The sequence below is a fragment of the Tenrec ecaudatus genome, chromosome 14, assembly GCF_050624435.1.
Source record: "Tenrec ecaudatus isolate mTenEca1 chromosome 14, mTenEca1.hap1, whole genome shotgun sequence".
Lineage (NCBI taxonomy): Eukaryota > Metazoa > Chordata > Mammalia > Afrosoricida > Tenrecidae > Tenrec > Tenrec ecaudatus.
The window spans coordinates 89,747,497-89,761,740 of NC_134543.1; the positions used below are offsets into that span (position 1 = coordinate 89,747,497).

Sequence of the window (14,244 nt, forward strand, 5' to 3'; positions counted from 1 at the left end):
TTAAAAAAAAAAGATCCATGGGGATCACCAGGGGATGCCAGAGCCACAGATACTGAATGGAGACAAGGCATGTCCCAGAGCCAACAAGAGACCACGACTTCCACGGGTGCTCGTGAACTGAACTTTGATTTCCAGCGTACGATACCACGAGAGAATAAATTACTGTTTACTAAGCCATTCCTTTATGATATTTTTGCTATAGCAATCCTAGATAGAGATGCCATTTTTTATAGGTTTCCCCAGATCTGTTGTAAAAACACAAAACTATCCTTCTGTTTTGGGTTTGCTGCCACGGGAGGAGAGTTGGGAGAGAGGCTCTGGATATATAGCTGCTTTGAAGCACTTGTGTTGATTCAGGAGACAGTCTGTAGAACAGGACTTCTCACCCGACTCCACCCCTAAATAGCCATTTTAATGTTTTAATTTCTACATATTTACAAGTAGAGTGTTTTTATAATCAGAAAAAGAGCAATAGCTTAAAAACTTGTGTTAGAATAGAATTAGGTTTGTCTCTAAAGATGTCACTTGCTCTCCCCACCCCCTTCAAATCATCATCAGAAAGGAGTTTAGCAGCATTAAGTACTACACACTGTCCAGAGAACTCTTAGAAATGTAATTGAGAATTTCATGTGCAATATAGAGCTCGGAATCAGGGATCAGCCTGCAGCTCAAATGGGCTCCCTTCCACTCCAGGGTACAATATTCACCCAATGAAATAAGAATAGCAAACTTATGAAGTTCATTGCCACAAAGGATATCCATTCTCCCCGATTTGAAATGGAAAACATAACATCCTGTGTCCAAGAATATTAGCTGAGAGCAAACCAACTTGCGAATGGCCATTTTGATTTCTTTTATTCTGCACTGCGGACTATTCAAAGGCCCCAGGAGTTTTCCGATGCTTTTCACAGTGACACTTTTCTCAGAAATACTGCTGGCTCCTCCTTCCTGAAATGAGCATCGAGAGTAAACGTAGGGCTGTGGATTACACATGGTTGTCTGTCGGTGCTTAGTTCAGTCAGGAGGTGAAGTTTACACAACTTGGCCATGTAAGTGACAGTCGAATGCTTTATCTTTTCAGACTATGACAAACGCTCCCGTGTCAGGATGATCTGTGTCAAATGGATGTGCCAGAGATGTGCCCACCAAATATGCGTTCGGATGAGGCAATGTTGAGGTTAAAAACTAGCTCCGTGTCTAATGGGTCTAATGAAAACAGAGTCTGGAGCCAGTGAATGGTGAAGCATGGGGGAGCTTCAGACAGTCTGTGGTCAATGACAATGAGAAGGCAATTGGAATTTTAAAACATTTTTGACAGCTTTAACATATGATTCATTCGTGACACAATTCAACTACCTGAATGTATTAAAAAGAGTCATGAAAAAAATCGAACTTTTCCATGAAATTAAAAAAAACTCCTTCACATGTCCTCTTTCTCCATACTCTCCTCCATGTAGATGAGGAGAAAGCCATTGTGCTTGCTTCGTCTCCAAGGAAACAACATAACAGAAAAGGTGGGAAGGACTATTAAACAATAGGTGTGTGTGTGTGTGCATGCGTGTGTTTCTCTTACAGAGGTTATGCATATTTTCCTCTGCATGCTATTTTAATGCAACCACGGAGGCTGGGCCAACACTTCCTACCCGTGTGGCCTCCTCAGGCTGGTGACTCCTCTCTCAATAATTCCCCAAGGAGTTTGTTATCCTGTGCCCCCCCACCCCACACCTCCTCCCCTTTCCCTTGAATAGTGAGGAGTCGAGAAAAATGGCGCGGGCGGTTTCCCCATAAGCACCTGCAAGACTGCATGAGCCCAGCAAGGCTCTGAAAGAATCCAGCATCCTCCTTCTCCTTCAGGTAGTCTAGCATTTTCTGCAAGGGAAAAGCAATGACAACTGTTATGCCGCCAATACTGACCCTCCGAAACCAGGACGGGACAGAGGCAAATGACCAAGTCAGCTCCTGGGCTCCTGGCTAGGTACCAGTGTCACCTTTGGGCATCAAAACACAAGCCTATCTGCCGCAGCCTGCACTCTGAATCGAAATCTCTTGGAGTTGGGCCATATGGATATTATGGAGACCCACTCATATTCCTGATGGGGCGGCGTTTAGGAATTTAGAGTTTGAAGTTTCTCCTACTCGGAAGATGTGTTTGATGTGGCCGAGGGAAACTGAATGGCTTAGGCTACGAACTTGGTACACGGGAGCCAACAGCTTGGTTAGTAAGGAGCCTTGCTGGTTGAGAACTTAAAGAGTTCCTTCATTTGAACCATCGGCCACATTTTGGGGAGAGTTGTGGCAGTCTTCTTCTGTGGGGACACAAACCTGAAACCCTACGGGGCCATTATTGGACTTGGACTTGATATAGCAATGGCTTTGGATTAAGTTTAGAAGAGAAGATGCCAGCTAGCCAGAGGTTTTCTTGGTGGCATTTATTGCTACAGTCCCAGCCCCTAGAGAACAGAACCTTAGGCAGGGTTGGTCATCGGTAAACCCTTGTGGAATGACCAGACCAACAGCTCTGTAGCAGGTAAGTGGGATTATCGACCCCATTTAACAGGTGAGCCTCTTTGCTCACAGCAACACAACCATATGTTTTCAGACTCAATAAAAACTGACAGCTTGGGCTCCAGCCGTCCCACTGCCTGGCAGGACAAGGCAACTTCGTCTAGGGCAGCGGTTCTCAACCCAGGGGTCGAAACCACTCTGGGGGTCGAACGGCCCTTTCATAACAGTAGCAAAATGACAGTAATAAAGTAGCAACGAAAATAATTTTATGGTTGGGCGTCACCACAACATAAGGATCTGTACGAAAGGGTCGCGGCATTTGGAAGGTTGAGAACCACTGGTCTAGGGCACACACCTCTGCAGGAAGGGCTGTAAGGAAGAGCAAACCGGAGTCCACTTTTACTTTCCCTCTGGGTAAAACATTCTTACCACCCACACGCATTTGTCCTGATTCTCTCTGTCCTGCAGGCTCCTCTGATAATTGGCCACCAAAGCCAGACAGCGGCTTCCCCGAAATAGGATGTTGGTCGGATGGAAGCCCCCCAGGAGCCGAGTCTTCCCCCATTACCTGTTGGACCCCAGTGTTGCCTCCGTTCAGAATGGCGATGCCCAGCTTCAGCGTCTCTACCACCATGGGGCTCATCTCACCTGCCGTGTGAAGATTTGATTCAGTTGTCAAGGAAACAGAGGGCCCAGCTGGCCAGGGGATTTCTCAGGGGCAGCCGTTCATGCCTTCTGTCATAGCGTAACCTATCTGTGGCAGGTGCACAGGTGTGGCCGGGAGCACGGAAATCACCTTTGCTGGCACTGATCATCTGAAGGACCATCTCGGCTGCGCCCCGCTCGTGCAGCCGGGCTTGCTGGTAGAGGGTTTTCTGCTTCTCCATCTCTTTCTCCTGAAAAGGTGGGGAGGGGGTGTTAACCTCATCTTCAGGGTTAAGTGGAGGGAGAGAGTCTTTCGTTTCCCATGGAAAGCAACACACGGGATTCTAGAGCGAGAACATCTCTGATTTTATTTCCTGACTCGACATAGGTCCTCCAAATTGTCCAGGAAGATATCAGTATCCGTTCTTCTTGGAAAGCGACAGTAAGTAGCCCAAGACTGATGTGTGCGCTTGTCTCAACGCTGTCGTACAGGCGACCCTGCCTGGGGGGGGGCGGGCATGGGCATTTACACAGCTGAACACAGGACACACTCGCTTTACCGGTACTCGCCAAACTGAGTTATCAGTCAGTCTGCCAAAGGCGGTGACTGGCTTCCCAAGCCGTTCTGGGACTGCAGTTGTCTTAGTTAACTTTTCCTGCTGCGTACTTTTCCATGAGCCAGAGTCCACTAGGACAGTGGGGTTCTTGTGAGAGCCAGTGGTCCTGCATGGCCTTAACACCAAAATGACCATCACTTTCCAGCTACAGGACAGTAGTGCAAATATTAATCCGCCATCTGCACGGGTGATTCCTAATTTTAGGGTAAACTGGAATTTGCACTTCCAGGTCACCTCCTGCTCCCATACTTGGGCTGAGGTATCACTTTTCCCAGGAGAGCAGAACTAGTGAGGAGGTTTGCTGGTTGCCTGTTGACCTTTAATTAGGTAAACAGACAGACAAACAACACAACCACAGCTAGTAGGTGTGTGCCACCAGGGCAGATTTGCCAACCCTGACACACAGGCGTGAGCCAACTGGGCTAACATCCGGTAGCCTGGCTTGACAGCCTTAGACAGAGGCCCTGTTTCCAATCTTTAGGGAAAACTTACTTCAAAGGTTTTTTCCTTGTCTTCCTCTTCTTCGTCTTCAGCACCCTGACAACTCTGCGTTTCAGGGAGAAGGGGAGTAAAGAGACAAAGAACCCAATTCAGGCTAAACAAACAAACAAACAAAGCTCTGCTCTAATGTGGAGGGGCTGGGGACAGGGCATCCTTTGCAGGCACCTCAGGAACTCAGGTCTTTATAAAAACCAGGAACATTTTGATCACCGCAAGACAAGACTCCCCTCTTAATGCCACGTTTACAGTTACCCAGGGGTTCAGAAGCGAGAACACTAAGATCATATAATCCATGGGAACCTATCTGGGTTAACCACAAACGCGAACGTCTCCACCTAGTAAAGTTCTGGTACAAGTGCAGCGCGCAGAGTGCTGGGAGCTGTCCTCGTCCGGCACAGAACCAGGGGCCGGACAATAAGACTGGGCTCTGTGTTCTAAAATGCCCCTCCCCACTGGGCCCGTAGTAAAGGTACCCTGTATACCCCAACCCGAGAACTATCCATTTGAGAAGGAGCAGTTTCCTAATCCATTCAGTCTCCTAGCAACCCTCCCCCCCCCCTAAAATCATCATTTCTGGTGCCTTTGCATCTTCCTGGATGCTGGGATATCCCTTTAGTTTTGAACCCTGCTTATAAATGTACTGTACTTCCCTCACCTGCAGATGTGTTTGAGCACATTGTGAATGTTCACGGAAAACTCCAAGGTAGTCTGTATACCGAAACCCCACTTAGTTGGCTTTAGAATTGTTATCTGACTCTAGCCCCCCAGCACCCACTGTTTCTGTAAAGCCCAGAGGTTTTCTTAGAGGCTACCAGGAGATTCTGAAAGTCAGCTCTATGCTACATTGATTCCCAATGTCTGGAGCCTGTGTCTTGGCTCAGCATGATCTGACATGCGCCAGGAGACAGGGAGGCACACCGACTAAGACAAAGACTGCGGTACCTTGGCCATCATGCTGGAATAGGAGGTATACAGAGGGTCATCTTCCAATTTGCTGAAAAGAATGGAGGGACATATTTAGCAGCCTATTTTGTGGGGGAGGGACCCAGTCTCCCCAAATTTTAGTCATAGGAGTCTTAAATGATATCTGCTTGCACATTACTTAAAAGCAGCCTCCCTCAGCCAAGGTGAATCCTCTCCCGAACCCCACTCTGAAAATGTGCATCCATGTTGGCTTTACATGTAATTCCAGGCTGACAGCTGCTGTCTCATGCTGCTTACTGTCTGGTATGATACCCAGAGAGAGGGCTGTGGCTTGATATTGTTTTTCCCTGGCATGCATCCTTATAGCCAACAGCAGGGCAGTGAGGGGGGACCCCAACAATGGGTGCAGGCATAGGATGATTGGTGTGGATGGTGCAGGACCCAGCAGCGTTTCATTCTGTGGTGCACAGGGTCACTAGGGGCTGGCCTGGGCCCAACAAGAAGGGTTTCTCAAATCGGGCCTCCCCTCTCTACCCAAGACCATCTGCAGAGGGAGGTTTTGGAGAGACAGTCATCCCCGGCACCTGGGAGCAGCCTGACCTCCTCTCCGTGAGAGCATTGCGGCTGAAGTGGAGAATGATCTGATGTAGTGGGTCTGGTTGCCTTTCCTTGTCTTCCTCCTCTTCCTCTTCCACCTTGGGCGATTTCTACACAAACCAACACAGAGGGGCTTCAGGGGTGCGTCTTGGCAGGTGCCACACAGCCGCATTGGGATCAAGAGCAGGTCAAGCACCAGGCACAAAGTGCACAAACTCCGAAGCACAAAGAGAATCCCACTAGGCTACAGTCATTCCAGGAGAGAGGCCCTGCAGATGCGAGGCTTGGGATCTCAATCAAGGCAGCATTCTAGTGAAGGGTTATAGGAACAAGTCTGGCCACAGGGAGGCGCTGCAGACCCCAATCAGCAGGAATGCCATGCAAGCTCTGAGCAACCCCGAGTCCAGGAGGGGACCCAGGGAGTCTACCCAAGAACCTGGGTCGCTCTGGCAACTGAAGTTTCTTCAGGCTGCTGCTAAGGGTGAGATAAGAGCTACCATGCACTGGGGCCATTTGGGGTCCAATATTTTTCTGGATTCAACCCTGCAAAGCACCCCTCCCCTCCTAACTTAGCTCAGCTATAAAAATCATCTGGCTCCCAAGAGATGCTGCGGCCAGCCTGGCAGTTTCCCCTCTAAGCAAGTCTTTGCTCTGCTTGCTTTTGTGGAACGGAAAGCAACAGCTAGTGCTTTGGGGAAACGTGGATTTTCTAGTTGGGGACCACGCCAGCAGGGCAGGCCAGATTTAGGAAATTGGTGCAAACTCCCTAGGTTGTGTGAATGGGTCAGAAGACTGGAGGGGTGGGGAGCGTAAAATGAGGGTCATGGTCAAGCTCGCATGAGTCACCCGTGGGAAAAAATCGTCTTTCTCCTTGACAGGAGCTCACAAGGAGTAAAAGGCACAAGACAGATGGAAAGACAATGGGAGAAATGGAAAGGGCTGAAGAAAGGAGCTGAGGGGCAGAGGAGAAACCGAAAGGGGGAGGGAAAGGTAGAACATGAAAGAGGCACGGGAAAGGCTGATGGAGAGGGAAAAGAAGTGCGGGGGTGGGGGGGTGGGGGGGGGGGAAGAACCAGGGGCTGGCCAAAGGACAGGAGACTTCTTCCTGAACCAGGAGAGGGGGAAGGTGTGGGGTGCAATTTCAAAGAGCTTCTCTTCCTTCGCAGGCTGTTTTGAGAGGCTGTCGAGCAGGAGGGTGGTGAGAGTCAGGGCACGCCCCATTTGCTGAGGGGTCACCGATATGCATGCGCGATGCAGAAAGGCCTTTCCTGACGCAGTTAGTGGCGAGGACAACCGGCCTTGTGGAGGTACGGTGGCCTCCTGCAACCAATGGCGGGCAAACTTAACTCAGCATGAAAGCCCCCTTCCCCCAACTCAGCATGGGCCGTGCATCCACAAGAGATGAGTGGTTAATGATAGCAAGATGGAGGAGAATGATAGTTCTAGCAACCCCCCAGCCCCCGCCCCCCCAACGTTAAAACCCCGCCTCTGGCTCTTATGACCATTAGCAGGATGTCTTCTGAGAATTATCCTGTTCGTCCATTTCAAACGTACACACCGGGCTCTTTGTGGCGATGTAACTATTGCAAAACACACACACACACGAGCACAAAAGTCAAAGTCATTCCAACTCAGATCTGCGCTCAGTTGGAGTTAGTACTTACAGCCAAATCCTGTACTAGTTTCTCTTCAAAGGAATACTCCTCTGATTCTATCCAAAATCTCTGATAGCCATGGAGGAAGAGGTTAATAGAGCGGTGCCTGAGCGGAAGGGGGGAGAGTGAGATCAAGAGGGGCCCGTGGACCGCCTCGCTTTAGCGTGGGCGATTAGTGGTTAGTAAGCAGGATAGTCTTTTGTACAATTCTGTTCTTCTGATTGGTCAGGGCAGCTAACAGCAAACCATAGCAGTAACGTGGAAGAAACCAGAACCCTCTAACGGGGCCGTTCCCATGCACGAGTACTCAGAGCACCTTCTGAAGATTATCGTGGTGAGGGTAAGGCAGGGCGTGATTGTAACCAAGCCTAAGCTGGTCTCCAGGACCTTTATCACAGTTCACGTCTAAGGTCAGATAACAGCCCTGAATCATTTTCTTATTTTCAATAAGGCGAAAGTTGCTTCTTGTGGCTGGTTACATGTCCAGGTAACCTAATCTACAATCAGGTTGATGGTGAGCCACTTCTGAACAGTAGAGTCTCCAAAGCACCATGCCAGCAAGGTATTCCTTTACTTAGGAAAACCAGCCTTGGCCATGTGGTGCTCACTAGCATGTCTTCAGGGACTTCCTGGGTGCTGTGACACTGGCTATTTGGGGACACTGAATAAGCAGGAGGCTCTAAAAGCCAGGATTACTTCTAGGGACGTCAACCACTGAACAGCAGTTGACTGACTACCAGTGAGTGAGGTGGGAAGAGACAAAGGAAGGCGAAGGTCAAGACCAGAGTCATGAAGACCTAGAATCTTGGTTTCTGGTAGAACCTGGATCTTGCCATCTTCCTTCAAAATCTGACCAATCAGAACTCTTTTTAAACAAATTGTACAAGCTTGTCTTTATGGTAACGTTAAATCATGGCCAAGAAAGGCATGTGCAGAGAATGGGCAGGTCTTTCCACAGGTTACATTACCATTAAATCAGGTATAAGCCTGTCATACTGATTTTTTTCATTAACCTTTTCCAGCCAAACCCGTTGAAAGGTGCTCAGGAAGAAATTGCTAATTTTGTGTCTGGAGAAAAGCATACGGTTTTCTTTTTAAACACTAACATCAGAGACACGGTTCTAACTTAACGAAGTACATCCCATTAGTCCTTTAGTTCAGAAGATTCCATGCATTATAGATCAGTACAAGATGGAGAAGGAGGAGGATCTACACCAGCAGCTTCTTAAGGTTTCTTTGGTTGCTTTTACTGTCTACCTTCAAAATCTACTCACGATTCTCATTGCCAGGCAGAAGAACCAGGACAACCCTTCTAAAGACAATTTGATTGGGGGATTTGGCAAGGGGGGGGGGGAGGTTGGGACATGTTTTATCGTGGGCACAGGGAGTTCTGGACTATCACCCATCCAGAAGTAGAGGTACGGAAGAAACAATCAAAACAAAAGGATGTTATTTTCAGTGGATTTCAAAAACAACAACAACAAAAGCTTGTTTTTGAGAAATAGACCATAATTCTTGCCAATCAGGCCTACCGCTGAGACCTATGCTTGGAGGTGAACCTTTTCAGAGGCCAAATTAGGGACCTCGACCACAGGGGAGAGCAAGCGCTTTCTGATATTTCTAGATAACCAACACAAATCCAATGCTTTTCTTCTTTCTTTTCTTTTTTTGCTGGTTTGGACAGCATATTTACTGCTCCTGCCTACTTAATTTTTCAGCTTTCTAGTCATGAATTCTGCCTGGTTCTGTGGTGTATCATCTCCCTCTAGGACACTATCTGTTCTTTCAAGAGACCCGTGGGAGCAATTGCGCGTCGCTGACACCATGCCTCTCTCTCCATCGCCAGAGATCCTCATGGGGAAATCTCAGTTGGCTCGTTGGCCAAGGACAGGATTCCAGCACTTTGGACAAATGACGGTCAAGCCAAACAATTCTATGAGAGCAAAATGATGATTTTCCAAAGAAACACGTTTCTTTATGTGGGATTCCAAATAAACGTGTCTACGCCAGCTCATTGTTCCTGACCAGGCGAGCCCACATCTATTGCTGTGATCACCGAACTTTGTCTCTTGATCATAGCCACAGGCTTGCCCACTCTATCATCAGCCTGGGGATGGAAATGTCACGTGACCAAAGGCACTGAGTTAGTGTCCATGGCCAACTCTGCCCCATTCAGTCAGCAACACTCTCTTCTACGTCAACATACTTTTTATTTCAAAGTATGGGTTAAAACACCCAGGTGAAAGCATTGAGTCCAGGCTGTCCCCTTGGAGCCTCTGTAGCCAACGTCACTTCCTCATCCTGAAGGCAAAGGCACGGAGAGGAAGCATTTTGGGGGGTACGCTGACATGAGCACTTCACTGTTAACTGAAATGTTGGTGGGTCCGACCCACCCATAGCTCCGTTGGAGAAAAGACCCAGCGATTGTGTCCCTGAAAGATTCCAGCCTAGGAATCCCCGTGGAAGAGTCTACTCTTTCCTACAGGGCCACCATGCATTGGCACCAAAACAACAGCCAAGGGCTCTCCAGTTACATATCCACACCTGCTAAGAGAACCCTGTATTTTTGGTCCAGTTAAAGGAACTGAGCAGAAAACACGTTGTTTGGCCTGCTAATGGAATATGAGGTATTTTAGGGACAATTTCCTTTCCAGTGTACCCAGTAGTCTCACATCCTCACAAAGAATCCCACTTCGGCAGGAAGAGAGCCCCTACCTCACCCCGCCCCAATTCTTACTTGGCTACTTTCACAGTGCAAAATGCTGAGCTGAGGTCAGCATGGGGCACAGGGGATCTCGTCTGGCTTCAGTTTCTATGCTTACCTTGATCATCTTAGCGGGTATTACACTACGTGCAGGCTGCAAGAGCTCCACGGTCCAAGGATTCTAATGTCTACCCCTTGGATCAGGAATGGCAGGGCCAGGTGAAAGCACAGCTGTAGGAGGACACCCCAATTCCCATCACTGGCTCCAAGGCCAAAAGGAGGGAAGAAAGTAAGTAGCTACCTGGGCAGGTTGTAGAGAGGAGCCATCCGGAAACAGGCCACCACTGCCCGTTTCCGTTGCTTGGACAACAGTTTGTGCCAGACGGCTTTCTTGGACCTCAAAGGCTGTTCCACCTGAGGAGACAACACACAGGCAGGGTCACAGTCCCTTGTCCTTCTGGGGGCGCACATGATAGCCACCTAAAACCAGAGTCCTCAACTCCGGAAGAATTACGGCTTCCTAGTAGTCCATGGCGGAATGTACCTAGCAATAGAGGCCCGAGGTTTCCTCCTTTGCCCAACTGCTTTTGCCCCTTCATTGCAGCTGGGTACAGGCCTTGAATGGGTCACTTCAGCCAATGGCAAGAGTATGGAAAAAGTTGGGTAGGGAAACCATCGAGGGGTGTGCTACTACGAGGTACCAATATGACTTTTTGGGGGATGAGCCTGGTTTTCTGTCTGAGGAGGCCACGTCTAACTGAGACCCAACTGACTGTGCATAAAAGCTCTGTCTATTCCTGGGCAGTGCTGGGGCCTCACTCCTTACCTGCTCCAGGTGAAAGACAGCTGCTGAAATTCTCTGCACGCGCTCCACGGTCTTTTCTGGATCGGAAGGCTCGTCGCTCTTCGGAACATCCTTGTAGAGATTCAGCTGCCACTTTACAGCTGGGTCCTCAGACTGGAAATCGAAGCACAGTTCAGAGAGGAGTCAAGCTCACATAGCTCTTATGGCAAGACATTCCTTTAATCCAAGCACGATTCCAGAACAGCCAAGACTTGTGTTTCCTATTCCTTTTCTCTCCCTCTCTCCCTAGCGCGCGCTCACGGAATACCTGTCGGTGTTGTGTGTTGTTGTGAGGACTAACGAGTCAGTCTCACGAGGCATTATACCCCAAGTCATTATGAACTGAATGTAACAGTAGCATCCCTGCACCATCCTCCCAATCAACCCGTGCAATTGAGGCTCCCCGTCTTCTTCACGGACTCGCTGCTTTGCCAAGCAAGACGTCCTTCTCGAAGGTCTTGTCCCTCCAGATGGCCTGTCCAAAGGATGTGAGATAAAGTCTTGGCGATCTCACTTCTAAGGACCACTGTGGTTGTACTTCTTCCGACGCAGATTTGGGATTCTGCTGAAAGGTCATGGTCTAGCCAGTATTCGCTGCCAACACCATCATTCAAAGGCATCAATCCTTTGGTCTTCTTGATTAATTGCTCCGATTTTGCAATGCCCATGAGGTGACTGAAAATATCATGGCTTAGGTCAGGCATATCTTAGTCTTCCAAGTGACATCTTAGCTTTTGAACACTAGAGAGATATTTTGCAGATTATCCCAATGCAGCATGTAGATCATATTTTTTTGACTGCTGCTTCCATAGGTACGGATCATAGATCCAAGCAAAATGAATTACATGAAAACCTCAATCTTTTGTTTATCAAGATGTTGCTTATTGGTCCAGTTGTGGTTTTTATCTTCTTTATACTGCTTTTATGTAGGAACTTCTCGTTTTAGCCTTCATGTCCTCTAACTCTTTTTATGATACTTTCCATCATTTTATCTGAGTGCCAAGGTTTGGATGATTTCCTTATATCAATATTCCAACTCAGTGAGTCTCTTTTCAGCTGTGTCTTGGCTTACCTGTTAACCCATAAATCAAGTTTTAAATTTCAATAGCTCAAAAAAAGACTTTGTTTGTTTAGAACGACTATTAGGCCTTTTTCAATCTATGCTCCTCACTTAAAAAATAACATTTAATTTTTCTTTATGGCTTCTATTACTACTTTTAACACTTTAAAGATCTTAAATCACATTTTCTTTAAAGTCTCCTTTTATAGTTCCCTAGGCCCACAATTTCCCCTTTTGTCGCATCTGCTGATTCTCTAATGATGGTGTAGGTCCTCTGGAATGCACCTTGGAACCAAGTGTTTATGGGAACAAGTTTTATTAACTGGCATCCAGTCCATGTTCTAGGGATTGGCCACTTTCCATGTGCTTACAGGGTGTTTTTTTCTTCTCTCGATTTTTTAAGTAGCTTCCCTAAGATTTTTAAATTTTAATAAATCATTTTATTAGGGGCTCTTTCAGCTCTTATAACAATCCATAAATCACTTCAGGGTTTTCTCTGCAGGAGATTTCATGGGTCTTACTGGTCCTAAGCTAACCTTAGGTAAGTTTATGACTCGGCATGTATGCATACAGTGAGTAATTGGGTCCCACAGTCAACTTCTTTCAAGGTTATTAAACCCGAAGATCCTGAGACAAATGCCTGGTCCCAAAAAAACTCTCTGAGCTCCAAGAGCACTGACGTCTCTCACGATGACTTAGGGCATCTTCTTGTTTAGGATGGGAAGGAGGGGATTTTCGTGATGACTTAAGTCCTCTTCAAGGGTGGATCAAAGAGTATTGTTATCAGGGCTCCGGTTCATGCATGCACCCAATTTTATTCCACGGAAAGCATGTTTAAATGTATCGCTGTGATCAGGCTTCTGGCAAATTTTCTTAGCACTACCCTTGGCCTCAATTCTCTTCAGGGTGTCTTGTATTGGGAAAGTGTACCTCGTTCGCCCTTCAGCCCTGATCTTGCCTTTCAGACTTCTGATCCCTAAGCTCAAAGAACACTGGGGAAAGTACCCACAACTTGAATCCCTCAAGGAAGTCAAAACTATTTCGATGTTGTGTCATCGGAGAGTGCAGGATTCTTCAGGAAAGGGTTAGCGAGACGGATGTGTGACCTTTAGGAGTGTACAGACCACTGCTTCCCAAAGTGGGTGACACGCTCCACTGGGGGTGGGGGACTTGACCTACTGGGGTGGGGGCACTGCAAAAGGATACCTACTTTATTTAGCCTGGACTATGGCTCTAGTATAAAATCTGTTCATTTCCAGGGTGCACTGAGTGTTTCTTTCTGAAAAAGGGGCAAAAGGCCAAGTACGTTTGGGAACCAAAGATGTAGATCCAGATGCAGGCAATGCTGAGCAACACAGCTTCACATGCTGATGGGCCTCGGTTTAAAGAGGGTCTATGGCTTTGTAGCAATACTATTTGACCTACCTTCTTATCTTAGGGAACAATGTATCTGAGGAAAACTTTCAGATGTACAGATCTGGGAAAAATCTCAAGTAGACTTTAAAAAATAACTTTTTTTTAACCAACTCAGACACAAAATTATTTGGTGGAAAGCTTTCTCTAGCATAAGAGGCGCTAAAACGTCCCCTCGGTGCCCATTTCTCTGCTGAACAAGATGCAGGGGCCATAAACTCCAACACCTCATCTAGTTTCTCCCCTGCTGTGGCTGGGAGGCCACAGAGCGGAGGTGGGAGGACTTGCTTTATTGGCTGCCTTGTTGTATCTTCGTTGGAACACCGAGGGAAAGTATAAAAATTAAGGGTAAGTCAAACCCCAAACCCAAACAAAACCCGAGACAAAACAAAAACACAAGGGCACAGAGCTCCTGTGGCCAGTTAAACATCAGCCCGCCAAGACGGTTTCCAGAGCACATTTTTAAAGCACATATAAAGTATGTTGAAGAACGGCATCCTCGGCATGCCGGCAGGAGACCCTGCTGAGTTCCCCCCATCTTCCTTTGGCGTTACCTTTTCCTGCAGGTGCAAGTTGTTCCTCAGATGTCCCTTGACTTCTTCATCCGTGTCTCTCTGGGGGAAAGAGACGTTACATTTTATTTCCAGATGCCGCTATGGAAGTACGGAGCAGAAAAGAGGGGCACACGGGCAGTTTGTTGGGAGCAAACTAAAGAAGCGTCATCCCGAAGCCTTGCCCCAGAGAGAAGAGGATTGAGTGCCCAAACTAGCTTTAAGAAA

General features: G+C 47.7%; 1 protein-coding gene across 1 annotated transcript in view; it reads right to left on the reverse strand.

The window, feature by feature from the left end:
- The window catches only part of RYR3 (ryanodine receptor 3), a 418,103-nt gene that overhangs the window by 30,219 nt on the left and 373,640 nt on the right, over window positions 1–14,244 (reverse strand). Inside the window, exons 72-81 of the mRNA XM_075532282.1 lie at window positions 14,020–14,079; window positions 10,975–11,106; window positions 10,450–10,562; window positions 7,454–7,550; window positions 5,793–5,899; window positions 5,211–5,262; window positions 4,260–4,313; window positions 3,302–3,401; window positions 3,074–3,153; window positions 1,793–1,869 (exon numbers count right to left, since the gene is read on the reverse strand). Of these exons, the coding sequence (XP_075388397.1) occupies window positions 1,793–1,869; window positions 3,074–3,153; window positions 3,302–3,401; window positions 4,260–4,313; window positions 5,211–5,262; window positions 5,793–5,899; window positions 7,454–7,550; window positions 10,450–10,562; window positions 10,975–11,106; window positions 14,020–14,079 (872 nt within the window). The remainder of the gene's footprint in view (window positions 1–1,792; window positions 1,870–3,073; window positions 3,154–3,301; window positions 3,402–4,259; window positions 4,314–5,210; window positions 5,263–5,792; window positions 5,900–7,453; window positions 7,551–10,449; window positions 10,563–10,974; window positions 11,107–14,019; window positions 14,080–14,244) is intronic.